Consider the following 18,255-nt stretch of genomic DNA (forward strand, 5'->3'; position numbering starts at 1 on the left):
GGACCTTAATGTGCTTCTTCTTGAGCCAAACCTTTGTTGCCTTGGCTGTGTGTTTTGGGTCATTGTCATGCTGGAATACCCATCCATGACCCATTTTCAATGCCCTGGCTGAGGGAAGGAGGTTCTCACCCAAGATTTGACAGTACATGGCCCTGTCAAATGATGTGGTGAAGTTGTCCTGTCCCCTTAGCAGATAAACACCCCCAAAGCATGTTTCCACCTCCATGTTTGACGGTGGAGATGGTGTTCTTGGGGTCATAGGCAGCATTCCTCCTCCTCCAAACACGGCGAGTTGAGTTGATGCCAAAGAGCTCCATTTTGGTCTCATCTGACCACAACACTTTCACCCAGTTGTCCTCTGAATCATTCAGATGTTCATTGGCAAACTTCAGACGGGCATATAAATGTATTCTTGAGCAGGGGGACCTTGCGGGCGCTGCAGGATTTCAGTCCTTCACGGCGTAGTGTGTTACCAATTGTTTTCTTGGTGACTATGGTCCCAGCTGCCTTGAGATCATTGACAAGATTCTCCCGTGTAGTTCTGGGCTGATTCCTCACCGTTCTCATGATCATTGCAACTCCACGAGGTGAGATCTTGCATGGAGCCCCAGGCCGAGGGACATTGACAGTTCTTTTGTGTTTCTTCCATTTGCGAATAATCGCACCAAATGTTGTCACCTTCTCACCAAGCTGCTTGGCGATGGTCCTGTAGCCCATTCCAGCCTTGTGTAGGTCTACAATCTTGTCCCTGACATCCTTGGAGAGCTCTTTGGTCTTGGCCATGGTTGAGAGTTTGGAATCTGATTGATTGATTGCTTCTGTGGACAGGTGTCTTTTATACAGGTAACAAGCTGCGGTTAGGAGCACTCCCTTTAAGAGTGTGCTCCTAATCTCAGCTCGTTACCTTTATAAAAGACACCTGGGAGCCAGAAATCTTTCTGATTGAGAGGGGGTCAAATACTTATTTCCCTCATTAAAATGCAAATCAATTTATAACATTTTTGACATGCGTTTTTCTCAATATTTTTGTTGTTGTTGTTGTTGTTGTTGGATTTTTGTTGTTATTCTGTCTCTCACTGTTCAAATAAACCTACCATTAAAATTATAGACTGATCATTTCTTTGTCAGTGGGCAAACGTACAAAATCAGCAGGGGATCAAATACTTCCCCCCCACTGTAGGTGCATGATAATAGCCATTCTAAATCAAAACAAATTTCACACATATAGTATTTTCTATATGTTAAGACAATATTATATCAATAGTCTGATGGGTGACAATATTAGCCTACCACTTGTGAATTATATATTAGCACTTGTGTTTTCCGCTAATGAAACATTAGCCACTGAAATCGAGGAGACATGTGCAGTCATACAGATACAAGGCAGTAGATCTATTTATAACTGACACTGAGTTGGCGCCTCAGAGCAACACTTGATCTCTCTGCAGACAACTCTTCACCATATTGGTAATAACGTCCCCGCTACATGGAAAGGGGGAATAGTCAGGTTTTGCTGATTTGATATCAGAATCAAAATGCCTATAAATCCAACCAGATCCAGGATAAGAGATCGGAATGACCCGATCAACAGACCCGAGTTTATGTCACTGAACCAGCCTCTCAGAAACAGCAACGAGCCACGGGGGACATTAAGACGGCCTGGTTCACTGAAACGCCAGTCAAGCCAACAGCAGCAGCAGCAGCAACCTCAAAATGTACAGCAGGAGCCGCTTGAAAATAACACTGAGGACCGCAGAGAATCTGTTAAACTTCCAGAAGAGGATTGCATACAACTCAACCCCTCCTTTAAGGGCATTGCAATGAACTCTCTTTTGGCGATTGATATATGCATGTCCAAAAGGCTTGGGGTTTGCGCATATTCTCACTCCTCATGGGGCAGTGTGCGCTCCATGGTCAACCTGCTTGCAATCACTGGTCATGGCATCCCTTGGATTGTTGGCACAATTATATGTCTCACCAGAAGCAACACAATGGCAGGACAAGAAGTTCTGGTCAATTTGCTTCTTGGTAAGTGATTTCATTTTTCGATGTACCTTTTCTTCATCAAATGTCGCAGACTCGAATCATTCAAGCACAAGGGACACATCTTCACAGTGTTTTTTTCTGACTGATATCAGTTTTCGTTCCCACCACTCTTGAGGAGTATTAATAGGCTGTTGTCTGTGCATTTAATTCCATACCTTGGGTACAGCTTATTCAAATCAAATTATATGTGTCACATGCAATGAATACAACTGCGGTAGATTTCACTTACCAACAATGCACAAAATAAAATAGTAGCCTGAGGAATAACAAAATTACACAAGAATGGAGCTACCTGTACCAGATCAATGTGCAGAGGTATTTCAGGTAGATATGTACATAGGGCTGTTGCGGTGACTGTATTACCGCCACACCGGCGGACACGAGTCATGAAGGCAGTCAAATTCCACATGACCGTTTAGTCACAGTAATTAGGCTTCTCCAAGCTATGATGCTGCTGCTGGTCATTAGTAGCCTACCAAACTTGCTAACTGCCTGGTCCCTCTAATCACTCTGACATCAATGCAAATGTATTCTAAAATCTAATCAAACACTTCATGAGAGTCCATGAGCTCATGTTGCGCAACATTTCTATAGGCTATGCAATTGCGGGAGAAAACAAAGTGATGGCCCCTAATAAAAGACGCGGATCCCATCAACTTTCTATAGGCTAGGCCTACTATATTTAGTTGAAAATAATCCACGGGGAAAATAATCCTCCATTTGCTATTTAAATGCATAGATCACATGTATCTTTTCCCACTGTCCCTGTTTCAATACAGGTCCATTCTAAATCAAAACAAATTTCACACATATATTATTTAGTATATGTTAAGACAGTATTAAATCAAGAATAGTCTGATGGGTGACAATATTACCCTATCACTTGTGAATGATGCCCAGCATAAGAAACAATTCCTTTCTTTGTTGTTGATTTTTTTCGAATCATACACCTCATGTAGCCTAGCCCATAGTCCCATATGTTTTAATAACATTTGTATCACAACTAAAGTGGCCAAATAACTTCAAATGAAGCACATTAATCAGCTTAACAAGGGGTGTAGAGCCTAACTGGCATACATAAGCAGCACATGAGTTTCAAGTTGGGGGAGGATAATTTTCAGCATAAAAATGCACCTTTATAATAGAAGCATTACATGAATAATTTAATTTGTGGTCACTTTTGATAATGGTGTTTTCTGCGAATGGAACATTCGATCTTGTAGTCTACTAACATGTGCACATTGCTGCGCTTATGTGAATAAATAATATTTTGTACTATGGGGGATAGTAAATTGACATAGGCTAGTGCTTTTGCTGTTCGTTAGGCCTGCTCATCTTGTTGGCCGACAAAAAGTAAATGTGGACAGTTCTTCCAATATCTTCAATATGCACCTCAGAATTGCATAAGGACGCATGCAGTTGCGTCCCCAATGTGTCTGTCTTCACTTATAGCCTGTGAAAAAGACCCGATCACCTGATGGAGCGCGCAGCACTCAGAGAGAAGGGCACAACGGCCACTAACCACAAAAGGCATGGATGTTTTGCGTGCATTACAGCCACACAAATTCTAGGCATTATCAAGTGCTTGTCAAATTGTGAATGAGTGATTGATGTAGTGTGTACAGCCTGCACAAAAAACTAAGCAGAGCTCATGCCTTTCAAGCAACTTTTTTCAAATCATCAGTGGCATCATGCCGCCTTACAATGTATTAAAAATCATCAAAACATGTAGCCCAACGTTTGTAGAACCGGTTAACTTACATTAATAAATCTAAATTAAGCATATAGGAATATATAAACTTCTGTTCAAAAGTTTGGGGTCACTTAGAAATGTCCTTGTTTTTGAAAGAAAAGCTATTTTTTTTGTCCATTAAAATAACATCAAATTGATCAGAAATACAGTGTAGACATTGCTAATGTTATAAATGACTAATGTTGCTGGAAACGGCTGATTTTTAATGGAACATCTACATAGGCGTACAGAGGCCCATTGTCAGCAACTCCAGGATGCTGGCCTTCTAGGCAGAGTTGCGAAGAAAAAGCCATATCTCAGACTGGCTAATAAAAAGAAAAGATTAAGCTGGGCAAAAGAACACAGACACTGGACAGAGGAACTCTGCCTAGAAGGCCCGCATCCCAGAGTCGCCTCTTCACTGTTGACGTTGAGACTGGTGTTTTGCGGGTAATATTTAATGAAGCTGCCAGTTGAGGACTTCTGTGAGGCGTCTGTTTCTCAAACTAGACACTCTAATGTACTTGTCCTCTTGCTCAGTTGTGCATCGGGGCCTCCCACTCCTCTTTCTATTCTGGTTAGGGCCAGTTTGCGCTGTTCTGTGAAGGGGGTAGTACACAGCGTTGTACGAGATCTTCAGTTTCTTGGCAATTTCTCGCATGGAATAGCCTTCATTTCTCAGAACAAGAATAGACTGATGAGTTTCAGAAGAAAGTTCTTTGTTTCTAGGCATTTTGAGCCTGTAATTGTACCCACAAATGCTGATGCTCCAGATACTCAACTAGTCTAAAGAAGGACAGTTTTATTGCTTCTTTAATCAGGACACAACAGTTTTCAGCTGTGCTAATATAATTGCAAAACGGTTTTCTAATGATCAATTAGCCTTTTAAAATTATAAACTTGGATTAGCTAACCCAATGTGCCATTGGAACACAGGAGTGATAGTTGCTGATAATGGGCCTCTGTGTGCCTCTGTACACCTATGTAGATACTCCATAAAAATCTGCCATTTCAGCTACAAGTCATTTACAACATTAACATTAACAATGTCTACACTGTATTTCGGATCAATTTTATGTTATTTTAATGGACAAAAATGTGCTTTAAAAAAAACAAACAAGGACATTTCTAAGTGACCCCAAACTTTTTAATGGTAGTGTATTTCTTTGTTAATCACTCAACACAGAATAGCCACATGTGTGCACTCCCTCAAATCGTTTGGAGAAAATATCCTTTCTATTTTATTCAGCTTTGTTTCAATTGTATTCTTCATAATATAAAATAATGCCACGGAACTCTAAGAAATCTTGTCTGCTAAATTAACTAGTGTAGCCCTCAGCCATTTGGCATAGCCAGATCAGGACCTAACATAAGGACAACTCAGAGTATGCTATTCTGTTCTTCTAAAATAGACTACATTTTCTTCACATCATGCTTCTTTAGACCTGGCTAAAATAAATAATGGATTTATTGTGAAGGTGTAGGCTATATTACATGGATTTATTATACTTTTTAAAATGTAGATGTTTCAAAGGTCTGCATCAGTGGCTTGTAGGCTATGTGTGTAAGCCAGAAGATGCTAAATGTGTTTATGTTAATTGATGGTCAATTACTGTGAGAGTGACAGTTGTTTCCTTGACAATCACCGGCTGACAAAACTTTGTGACCGCCACAGCCCTATATGTACATGAAGGCAGGGTAAAGTGACTAGGCGTCAGGATAGATAATAATAATAAGAGTAAAATTTATGTTTATGTACTGTATGTGTTTTTGTGTTGTTTCGGTATGTGTGTGTGTGTGTGCGTATGTAGTGTATGTGAATGTGTGTGTTTTTTTTTGTGGGAGTGTCAATGTTGTGTGTGTATATGGTGTGTATACACTGAGTGTACAAAACATTTGGAACACCTTCCTAATATTGAGTTGCAATCCACTTTGCCCTCAGAACAGCCTCAATTCTTCAGGGCATGGACTCTACAAGGTGTCGAAAGCGTTCCACAGGGATACTGGCCCATGTTGACTCCAATGCTTTCCACAGTTGTGTCAAGTTGGCTGGATGTCCTTTGGGTGGTGGACCATTCTTGATAAAGTGTGAGAAAGTGTGAGAAACCCAGCAGCGTTGCAGTTCTTGACACACTCAAACCGGTGCACCTGGCACCTACTACCATACCCTGTTCAAAGGCACTTTAATATTTTGTCTTGCCCTATGAAAAGCACTTATACACAATCCATGTCTCAAGGCTTAAAAATACTTCTTTATCCTGTCTCCTACCCTTCATCTACACTGATTGAAGTGGATTTAACAAGTGACATCAATAAGCGATCATAGCTTTCACCTGGTCAGTCTATGTCATGGAAAGATCAGGTGATCCGAATGTTTTGTACACTCATTGTATATAGTCTAGTGAGTGTGCGTAGGGTCAATGCAGATAGTCCAGGTACCATTAATTGACTATTTAGCAGTCTGGCAGTCTTATGAACCGTAGATAGAAGCTGTCTCAGAGCCTGTTGGGCCAAGAAACTATTTATTTACTTAACCAGGTAAGTTGACTGACACCACATTCTCATTTACAACAAGTACATGGGGAATAGTTACAGAGAAAAGGAGATGAATGGGCCAATTGGAAGCTGGGGATGATTAGTTGGCCATGATGGTATGAGGGCCAGATTGGGAATTTAGCCAGGACACCGGGGTTAACACCCCTACTCTTACGATAAGTGCCATGGGATCTTTAGTGACCACAGAGTGACCATTACCGTACTTCGAAGCATGTCAAACGCTGTTTAAAATCAATTTTTATGTGATTTTTCTCGTAAAATAGCGATAATATTCCGACCGGGAGTCGTTGTTTTCGTTCAAAGACTGAAAATGTAAAATGGACTCTTCACGTGCACGCGCGCCCCCGTCTCATTGTTCTCAGATCGACCACTATCCAAATGCGCTACTGTTTTTCAGCCATGCACTGCAAAGTCATCATTCAACATTCTGGCGCCTTCTGAGGGCCTATGGGAGCCTTAGAAAGTGTCACGTTACAGCAGAGATCCTCTGTTTTCAATAAAGAGGCTAAAGAAGGCCAAGAAATGGTCAGAGAGGGCACTTCCTGTTTGGAATCTTCTCAGGTTTTGGCCTGCCATATGAGTTCTGTTATACTCACAGACACCATTCAAACAGTTTTAGAAACTTTAGGGTGTTTTCTATCCAAATCAAACAATTATATGCATATTCTAGTTTCTGGGCAGGAGTAATAAACAGATTAAATCGGGTACGTTTTTTATCCGGCCGTGAAAATACTGCCCCCTATCCATAACAGGATATATTGCTCCAATTTCATTAGCATATTTTTGTTAGCATTTTGTAGATATTCAGAAAATTAATCAACCTTTATAAAGCAAACATCATCCCTTCGGTCTAGCACAGCAAATACTTAAATAGTTTATGCATATGTTGCAGAACAGTGATTCAAATAAGATTTCTGAATATTGACAAAAAATATATATTTATTTAACCTTTATTCAACTTGGCAAGTCAGAACAAATTCAGATTTACAATGACGGCCTACCAGAAGGCAAAAGGCCTCCTGCGGGGACAGGGGCTGGGACTAAAAATAAATTAAATAAAAATATAGGACAAAAACACACATCACAACGAGAGACAACAGAACACTACATAAAGAGAGACCTAAGACAACAACATAGCATGGCAGCAACACATGATAACACAGCATGGTAGCAACACAACATGACAACAACATGGTAGCAACAACATGGCAGCAGCATAACATGGTAGCAGCACAAAACAAGGTACAAAAATTATTGGGCACAGACAACAACACTAAGAAGGTAGAGAGACAACAATACATCACGCAAAGCAGCCACAACTGTCAATAAGAGTGTCCATGATTCTTTGAATGAAGAGGTTGAGATAAAACTGTCCAGTTTGAGTGTTTGTTGCAGCTCGTTCCAGTCGCTAGCTCCAGCGAACTGAAAAGACAAGCGATCCAGGGATGTGTGTTACTTATTTTCCTCAACAAGAGCCAGTCAGCCTGAGTATGCGCGTGCCGAGCCTTTCGCCAAATGAAATTCTTGAGGTGGAGTAACTGCAAGATCACGGTCGAACCAGGGGCTAAACCTGTTTTTAATTCTCATTTTCTTTATGGGTGCGTGTTTGTTAGCAATATCACTGAAAATATCAAAAAAGCAGGTCCAAGTGTCTTCAACAGAGGGGATCAAATTGATTCTATACCAATTTACAGAGGCCAGGTCATGAAGGAAGGCTTGCTCATTAAAGTTTTTTAGCAAGCGTCTATGACAAATCAGGACAGGTCGTTTCACTGAGCAGCCATTACGAACACAGGCTGTAAAACAGTGATCACTAAGGTCATTACAGAAAACACCAGACTGATACCGATTAGGATTATTTGTGAGGATAACATCTAGGAGAGTAGCCTTTTCTGGGTGTTTTGGAGTCATGCCTTGTGCGATTGGTAATAATCTGAGAAAGATTTAGGGAGTCCCATTGCTTTAGGACTTGGTCAAGTGGTTTAAGCATGTCACAGTTTAGGGGGATTAGCCATCAGTGACGGAGTTGACCAGCCACTGACGGAGTTGACAACAAATACTCAAAACAGACATATTTTTGCTTCGAAAAATAAAAGTTCAATACAAACATAAGTAAAATATGGAAAATTAGTAATTTGACAATCCACAATAAAAACAATTATATCAGGTGTTTTGGCACCTGAAAGGGACAGTCTAACAGAGTCTATGATTTACAGAGTTGACAAAAGTGACATTTTTCTTATTCATTCAAGTGTTATACAAAGTGCCAATTTAGTTTTTGCTCACTTGCTTTATGACTCTGAAAACGAAATAAAATAAACATAACTGAACCAAAATTAATATCCTATCAGGGAGATGGAGTTGACAGTTTATGATTGTGACCATGGTGATTTCAATATTGTTTGTTTAAATCTATCAAAAGTAGAGAACTTTACAGACCATGAGTGGTCTTGTGGCACTACATGTAAATTAGGACATGAAGAAGGGGTCCTTATGCTGTAACGGACCCTGCTCATTCCTGAATAATTTAGGATTTTTAACAAATCTGACGGAGTTGACCAAATCTCTGTACACATGTTTTTGTAATTACAGAAATATTATTTAAATTCACAGAAGGCTATTGCAAGAAACTACATAACATCCTTTTCCAGTTAATATTCATTATCCAGTTCTTTAATTTTAAACACTTTTTTTGTGCAGAGTTTGAAATTGGGCTCCTCTGCTCGGGACAACGGCATTTCCGCGCATAGAGCCGACATTGAAATGAATAATATAGAAAATATTTTACAATTCCCAAAATAAATACTTATCCTTATAAATTTGCCCTTGGTGTTTTCAACTGTAAAAGTTAAATTTCCGTCGGTCAAGAATCCCTGCTGTCTATGAGGCAATTTTCCGACTGTCTCAAAATACAGTGCCTTCATGGAGTATTCAGTAGCTGAATTCAAAATTGATTACATTTTACAATACCCCATAATTACAGAAATATCTCATGTACATAAGTATTCCCACCCCTGAGTCAATACATGTTAGAATCACATTTGGCAATGATTACAGCTGTGAGTCTTTCTGGGTACGTCTCTATTGTACATGGATTGTACAATATTTGCACATTAATCTTAAAAAATATATTCAAGCTCTGTCCAGTTGGTTGTTGATCATTGCTAGACAACCATTTTCAAGTTTTGCCATACATTTTCAAGCCGATTTACATCAAAACTGTAACTAGGCTACTCAGAAACATTCAATGTCATCTTCGTAAGCAAATCCAGTGAAAAGCTAAGCACAGACTAAATTCTAGAGGAAACCCTTTTTCAGATTGTTTTTCAACAGACACTGGGAGACAAAATCCCCTTTCAGCAGGAAAATTACCTAAAACACAAGGCCAAATATCCTTGTGCTTTAGGTAATTGTCCTGCTGAAAGGTGAATTTGTCTCCCAGTGTCTGTTGGAAAACAATCTGGAACAGGTTTTCCTCTAGGATTTAGCCTGTGCTTAGCTCTATTCCTTATCTTTTTACCCTAAAAAAAAACTCTCTAGTTCTTGCCGATGACAAGCGTACCCATAATATGATGCAGACACCACCATGCTTGAACATATGTGGAGTGGTACTCAGTGATGTATTGTGTTGGATTTTCCCCAAACATAACGCTTTGTATTCAGGACATAAAGTTAATTTCTTTGCCACGTTTTTTGCAGTTTTACATAAGTAACTTATTGCAAACAGGATGCATGTTTTGGAATATTTTCATTTTGTACAGGCTTCCTTCTTTTCACACTGTCATTTAGTTTAGTATTGTGGTTGTATTGTGTGTTGTGTTGTTGATCCAGCGTCAGTTGTCTCCTATCACAGCCATTAAACTCTGTAACTGTTTTAAAGTCACCATTAGCCTCATGGTGAAATCCCTGAGCTGTTTCCTTCCTCTCTGGCAACTGAGTTAAGAAGGACACCTGTGTTTTTGTAGTGACTGGGTGTATTGATACACCATCTCAATTTAATCAATTTTAAATGAAGGCTGTAACACAACAAAATGTGTAACTGACAATAACTGATTCATTATAAATTGATATTAACAGATTATAAACAGTTAATGGATACTGACAAGGCTTTTAATGGATTATGAGATCATAATAAAGGCATAGTTCAGCCAAATTACAAAATTACGCTTTGGTTTCCTTAACCTATTAGCAGTCTATGGACAAGGTAAGACAGCAATTCACGCTTTGGTTTTGTTTACCTGGCCACTATATGCAATGCTATTTCTTGGGCATTTTTGTCCAAAAACCAATGCAAGTCAACTGCTCTCCAGACCCTATAAACCCCTTTGTGTGATTGGTACTGTAGGCAAGGCTAGATGGGCTGGAATCTACAAACAGGGACAGATTTGGGGCATGCCAACTTTAAAAACAAGTGGTTGGCACTGGTAAAACTTGTACAGGTCCTGACTCAGATACACATGCTGTATATACCCTACTGTCTATCATCTAGGTCTAGGATGTTTTCTGTTAATCCTTTATGCTAACACATAATTTCCTCTCCCTCCTCAGCACTTTTACTGGATGTAATGACCGTCGCCGGAATGCAGAAACTTGTGAAGCGCAAAGGACCCTGGGAGATGACGCCTGGCCTCTTTGATTACATAGCGATGGACATTTACTCTTTCCCAGCAGCACATGCAAGCCGGGCTGCCATGGTATCCAAGTTCCTTTTGTCACACTTAGTGCTCGCTGTCCCTCTGCGCATCTTACTGGTGCTGTGGGCTTTCCTGGCCGGCATGTCCCGCATCCTTCTTGGCCGCCACCACCTGACAGATGTGGGATTTGGTTTTGCATTGGGCTATCTCCATTTCAATCTAGTTGAAATGGTGTGGCTGCCCTCCAACACTTGCCAGACTTTGATCTCCATCGGGAAACTCACTTGGATCCCCCTCTAATGACAATATCAGCATTTTAGGCAAGCAACAAAAGCTTGACATCCTCCTATCCCTCAGTCCCTATTTTTGTTACATTTTTCTGGCACAGCCCCTCACTGGCCCTCATGTCATTTTAAATAGAAGTCTATGAACACATAATGTATGTTAATCACATTTACCCCTAGATAATAAGGTTATTTTCAGCTTTGACTGAATTTCTTTCTCCAGTGTAAATGCAGTATGCAAGGAAATTAATGCATCCTTGTTACACATTTCCGATGTCTTTCTGACTAGGGTTTATTTATTACATTTTGATCCGCAATTTTTAGTTTTGTCAACATTTATGACAATTCATTTTTTACTATAAAAAAAATGTTTTTAACACTCATTCTCTGCACCTGAAAGTGTATGTATTTAAAAATTGCAAGTATCAGAAAAACAGTCATAAGCTATCAGGGATTTTGTGAAAGACACACTTTTACATGACTCACTATCAGATATTTTGTGTACAGTATGCAGGAGAAGATACAGGTAACTGCCAAAGTAAACACTTGAGTAAATGAGGGACGCAAAGTATATTGATAGTAGATGCTTCCACCCAAGTGTGGTTCCTGAGTTAAAAAAGCAATTAACATCCCATCTGCTTCGAGTCATGTATAAAATGCCCAGTTGCCCATTACTTTGGCTAACATGGCAAGATGAAGAGATCTCAGTTACTTTGAAAGAGGGGTGTCAAAAGAGCATTATCAGGCCCAAGGACCCCAGCAAAAATCAGTTTTTTCTTCACTACTTTCATTTATCTGCAGTCCATATTTAGCCTTACAACTAAGTGTTTTACCATTTTCTTTTCAGGACATTTAGGGCTACAAGTAGAATAATTTGACATAAACAGTTGCATTCATAAGTTTTATTGACAAATGTCAATAAAAAAATGTTGGTCTGCCAATCAAAAACCTGACTAAATTAATTTCTAAGAATGCTGTAAGTACAGAAATTGTTTACTCAGTGGGAAATGAATATACAACTATTGTGTGGCTTGTGAGCATCATATAGAATTGAAGTCGGAAGTTTACATACACTTAGGTTTGAGTCATTAAAACTTGTTTTTCAACCACTACACACATTTCTTGTTAACAAACTATAGTTTTGGCATGTCGGTTAGGACATCTGCTTTGAGCATGACAAATTTTTGCATTAATGTTTTCCAACAATTGTTTATAGACAGATTATTTCACTTATAATTCACTGTATCACAATTCCAGTGGGTCAGAAGTTTACATACACTAAGTTGACTGTGCCTTTAAACAGCATGGAAAATTCCAGAAAATTATGTCATGTCTTTAGAAGCTTCTGATAGGCAAATTTACATAATTTGAGTCAATTGGAGGTGTACCTGTGGATGTATTTCAAGGCTTACCTTCAAACTCAGTGCCTCTTTGCTTGACATCATGGGAAAAATGAAAAGAAATCAGCCAAGACCTCAGAAAAAAGACCTCCACAAGTGTGGTTCATCCTTGGGAGCAATTTCCAAACGCCTGAAGGTACCATGTACATCTGTACAAACAATAGTACGCAAGTATAAACACCATGGGACCACACAGCTGTCATTCCGCTCAGGAAGAAGTCCCGTTCTGTCTCCTAGAGATGAATGTACTTTGGTGCGAAAAGTGCAAATCAATCCCAGAACAACCTCAAAGGACCTTGTGAAGATGCTGGAGGAAACGGGTACAAAAGTATCTATATCCACAGTAAAACAAGTCCTATATCGACATAACCTGAAAGGCCGCTCAGCAAGGAAGAAGCCACTGCTCCAAAACCGCCATTAAATAGCCAGACTACGGTTTGCAACTGCACATGGGGACAAAGATCGTACTTTTTGGAGAAATGTCCTCTGGTCTGATGAAACAAAAATAGAACTGTTTGGCCATAATCACCATCTTTATGTTTGGAGGAAAAAGGGGGATGCTTGCAAGCCGAAGAACACCATCCCAACCGTGAAGCACAGGGGTGGCAGCATCATGTTGTGGGGGTGCTTTGCTGCAGGAGAGACTGGTGCACTTCACAAAATAGGTGGCATCATGAGGAGGAAAATGATATGGATATACTGAAGCAACATCTGAAGACATCAGTCAGGAAGTTAAAGCTTGGTGGCAAATGGGTCTTCCAAATGGACAATGACCCCAAGCATACTTGCAAAGTTGTGGCAAAATGGCTTAAGGACAACAAAGTCAAGGTATTGGAGTGGCCATCACAAAGCCCTGACCTCATTCCTATAGAAATGTTGAAGGCAGAACTGAAAAAGTGTGTGCGAGCAACGAGGCCTACAAACCTGACGCATTTACACCAGCTCTGTCAGGAAGAATGGGCCAAAATTCACCCAACTTATTGTGGGAAGCTTGTGGAAGGCTACCCGAAACTTTTGACCCAAGTTAAACAATTTAAAGGCTATGCTACCAAATACGAATTGAGTGTATGTAAACTTCTGACCCACTGGGAATGTGATGAAAGAAATAAAAGCTGAAATAAATCATTCTCTCAACTATTATTCTGACATTTCACATTCTTAACTAAAGTGGTGATCCTAACTGACCTAAAACAGGGAATTTTTACTAGGATTAAATGTCAGGAATTGTGAAAAACTGATGCTGTTCTAATTGCCTAAGATGCTATTTTTACATGAATGGAAATACGTGCTCTACATTTTCTTTACAATAATTTCAGCAACACTTTATATTGTGTTTAATTTGTGGGTTTTGCCTTAAATATTGTCCATTTCAAATGTGTAAGCGATAGCTTCCTTATATATTCAGAAGAAAATATTTCTATGCAGTAATTTTTTTCATGCCACTACATAATGAAACTGCTGTCCTTTGTAAGACAGTCTACAGTTACTGGTTAAAACAAAAGTTAAGATTGAAATTAGATTTTTCAATAGATCAACATTTTGGATAAGTAAGGTGCGGGATAGGGTTGCATAATAACAAAGCATTCAGTAATTAAGCATTCACTGAACATATTGATTTGAATTCAGATGGATGAAATTCTAGTGGGTTAGGGTTGGTTTAATTCTATTACAAAGTGGGTAATTTATCTTTGAAGAATGAAATGTTACCAACAATCTTTTCATGTACTTTCTGATCTTGAATAGTGTATACATGCATGCGTCTATGTATTGGCATATCCATTAAACATAAATTATATCCTCAATTGATTTGCTGAAATGTGTGACATTTTGTATGGGTGAGAACATAAGGGACAGTGCCCTCGAGATGCAGGTGCATTTTATGTAGGTGCATTTTATTTTTACAGAGGTGTGCTCCATCTAGGACCCCTTTAACAATACCCTCCTCTGCACTATACAGTAACTGTACACTTTGTCTACATGGCAAATATTTGTTGTATGTGCCTGAACCAAACGCAATTTTAATGTCAATTAAACTATTTATTCAATGGTATTCATCAACATAATAATGTAATGCAATATTATGGACCTTTATCCCGTATATACACTACATAGGCAAAAGTATGTGGAGACCTGCTCGTCGAACATCTCATTCCAAAATCATGGGCATTCATATGGAGCTGTTCCCCCCTTTACTGCTATAACAGCCTCCACTCTTCTGGGAAGGCTTTCCACTAGATCAGGGCTCTCCAACCCTGTTCCTGGAGAGCTACTGCGCTATCCTGTAGGTTTTCACTCCAACCCTAATCTAGCACACCTGATTCTAATAATTAGCTGGTTGATAAACTGAACCAGGTTAGTTACAACTGGGGTTGGAGCGAAAACATACAGGAAGGTAGCTCTCCAGGAACAGGGTTGGACACCCCTGCACTATTTGTTGGAACATTGCTGTGGGGACTTGCTTCCATTCAGCCTCAAGAGCATTAGTGAGGTCAGGCACTGGCTCCCAGTCGACATTCCAATTCATCCCAAAGGTGTTCAATGGGGTTGAGATCAGGGCTTTGTGCAAGCCAGTCAAGTTCTTCCACAACAATCTCGACAAACCATTTCTGTGTGGACCTCGCTTTGTGCATGGGGGTATTGTCATGATGAAACAGGAAAGGGCCTTCCCCAAACTGTTACCACAAAGTTGGAAGTACAGAATCGTCTAGAATGTCAATGTATGCTGTAGCGTTAAGATTTCCCTTCACTGGAACTAAGTGGCCTGGCCCTAATCATGAAAAACATTATTACTCCTCCACCAAATTTTACAGTTGGCACTATGCATTGGGGCCGGAAGTGATTTTCTGGAATCCGCCAAACCTAGATTCGTCCGTCGGACTGCCAGATGGTGATTCATCAAATTTTTACGCGCTTTGCGCTTCAGCTCTCGGCTGTTCCGTTCTGTGTCTTGTTTGGCAATTAAAATGGCCGTCAGGGGAATTTTGTTGTTGCTGCAGCAGAGGCAGTCTGTGTTTCACAGAAGGTGTCACTAACACAAGGTTGTTGTTGTGCTGCCTTTCCTGCCTGGTCTCATAGACTAAAGGTAACATAGTAACTGTAAACCCAGGACACTCAAATTAGTATGATATGTTACGTTTGGTATGGTTACATAAGACATAAGGTAAGGTAAGGCATATACGAAGGTAGGGTGGTTGGTCAGGGGGGATGGGTAGGTGTATAACACAAATGTTTTGCAACCCAAAAGTTGTGTGTTCAAATCTCATCACAAACAACTTTAGCAACATTGCAAGTACTTATTATTTTTTAACTACGTTGCAACAACTTAGCATGTTAACTAACCCTTCACCTAACTCCTAACCTTAACCCCTAGCCTAGCTAATGTTAGCCACCTAGGTAATGTTAGCATTAGCTACCTAACCACCTAGCTAATGTTAGCCACAACAAATTGGAATTTGTAACATATCATACGTTTTGCAAATATGTATTACATTGTAGAAATTGCAATTCTTAACGTATTATAAGAATTGTAATTCATATCATATGAAATGTATGATGGAAATCCACAAATTAATACTTACCATATACGAAATGGCATTTTCCAGATATACATTTACTATGTTACGTCTACCCCTGAGTCTGAGTTGCTCCTGACAGACTGAGGCACATAAAGCAGCTGCCTTTGTCAGTCCAACCACCACCCCTCCTCCTTCTTCTCATGATGGTGATCCAGTAACTTTACTTCAAGCTCAAGTCTGACTCAGCACTCTATAAATACCTGCTTGAGCTCAGACATCCACCTCTCTGGACAAGCATGCCTCATCGTTTTTAACATCAAACCTTTCCTTACACCCCACCATGGCAAATGCATTCGTCACATGGTCATTGTTGTGGCAGTACACTGTAAGACTTTTCTGTATTTTCAATCGTAAAACACTGTAGAATGCACAGTAAAATACCGTCAATGTGTTTTACAGAATTAATTATGATGCATTGTGGGAAAATGTTAAAAGAATCTCTGGCTCATTAACATATCTTAATGTAGGCCTTGTAAGAGGCTATATTTGTTGTGCCCATGAGTGAGAAGGCTTTACACCACAGAATACAATAATATACTGTATCAAAACCTTATGTACAACACCAGTAAATGCATGGTATTGTTGTTTCTGACTCATTAACATATTTTGAGGTGTGTCTTGTAAGAGGCTATATTTGTTGCACCCTTTAGTGAGAATGCGGTAAGATTTAATTTATAACAAATTATTTTATGGAAGGGACAGATCAGAGTGGTAGTGTAAAACCTGTAATGGTTGAGTGGCTAGCAATGTCCTTTTGATCTGTTTTGTCTTGTAGTTAATGTCAGGTTAGAAGCCTTTGTTAAGGCTGTGGCAGACCCGGGGGTTTGGTCAAGACGTTTACCCATATCAGACACGGACAGAGAAGGATTAGCTCAGCTTCAAGGGTGTTTATTTAAATAATAGATCAAAAAGGAAAGGTCTCCCCTATGAGACCCTCTCCGGGATGTCATCTTCAGGTATTCCGGGTCTGGCTGTATCCTGTCGGGAACAAAACCAAACTCCCTCTTCTTACCTCTGCAACCGTCAACAATACCACGGGAGTCCTTTCTTCCCCCCATTCCTCCTGTGTGCTGCCCATCTGGCAGCTTTATGGGCCTTGCACAGCTGGTGAGCAATCTGCCCTTGTTTACTCACAAGCTCCCAATCAGCCCCAATTAGTCCAGGCTGGAGAGCCCGTCGAGACCTGGTACGTCCAGCAGATGGAGCCATCGCCTCGTGATGTATACTCCATCTGTTACCAGGCCTCGACGAGTCTCCCCCTGGTGGCTGACCTGCTGTACGCCACAAGGCCTAAAGTGCAAGTGCTATGAAAAACCAAGTATCAGTTGGTATGCTGTAATATATAATTACATATTCACTATTAGCAGTCGTTTTTTTCTGTATAATTCAACAATAAAGTACTGTATTGATGTTTTGCGGTATATTTACTGCAGCATACTGTAAATGATGGTGTACTGTGGAAAAATATTGTGGGAGGGGAAAGAATTGCTGTCTCATTAACATATTTTAAGTTGTGCCTTGTTAGTAGCTATATTTGTTGCACCCGTTAATGAGAGTCCTGTACCAATTTAAGTGATATGTGGTAGTAGTTCCCTAACAATGTATGTAGAGAAGAGAGCAGTGTGTCAGCAGGTCATAAATCCTCTTTGGGCTAGGGGGCAGTATGTTCACATCCGGATGAAAAGTGTACCCAAAGTAAACTGCCTGCTACTCAGGCCCAGAAGCTAGGATATGCATATTATTAGTAGATTTGGATAGAAAACACTATGAAGTTTCTAAAACTGTTTGAATAATGTCTGTGAGTATAACAGAACTGATTTGGCAGGCGAAACCCCGAGCACAATCCATCCAGGGAATTTTTTTTTGGAGCTCAATCTGTTTTCCATTAGATTTCTATGGCAATCCCTTTTTAATATAAATATGCTTGCAGTTCCTATGGCTTCCACTAGATGTCAACAGTCTTTAGAAATTGGTTGATGTTTTTCCTTTGAGAAATGAAGAAGTAGCCCTGTTATTTTCATGTGTCAC

The 18,255-nt window shown here is 39.9% G+C and overlaps 1 protein-coding gene across 1 annotated transcript; it reads left to right on the forward strand.

Annotated features, from left to right (window-relative positions):
• The first annotated feature begins 1,416 nt into the window (after window positions 1-1,416).
• On the forward strand, window positions 1,417-14,458 carry LOC106580203 (inactive phospholipid phosphatase 7). The gene is made up of 2 exons (XM_014161013.3): window positions 1,417-2,028; window positions 10,883-14,458. Exons 1-2 carry the CDS (start codon window positions 1,536-1,538, stop codon window positions 11,266-11,268), a joined length of 879 nt encoding a protein of 292 aa, XP_014016488.1. The 5' UTR covers window positions 1,417-1,535; the 3' UTR covers window positions 11,269-14,458.
• Window positions 14,459-18,255: the final 3,797 nt, after the last annotated feature.

Source organism: Salmo salar, chromosome 20, assembly GCF_965601325.2.
Source record: "Salmo salar chromosome 20, fSalSal1, whole genome shotgun sequence".
Taxonomy (NCBI): Eukaryota; Metazoa; Chordata; class Actinopteri; order Salmoniformes; family Salmonidae; genus Salmo; species Salmo salar.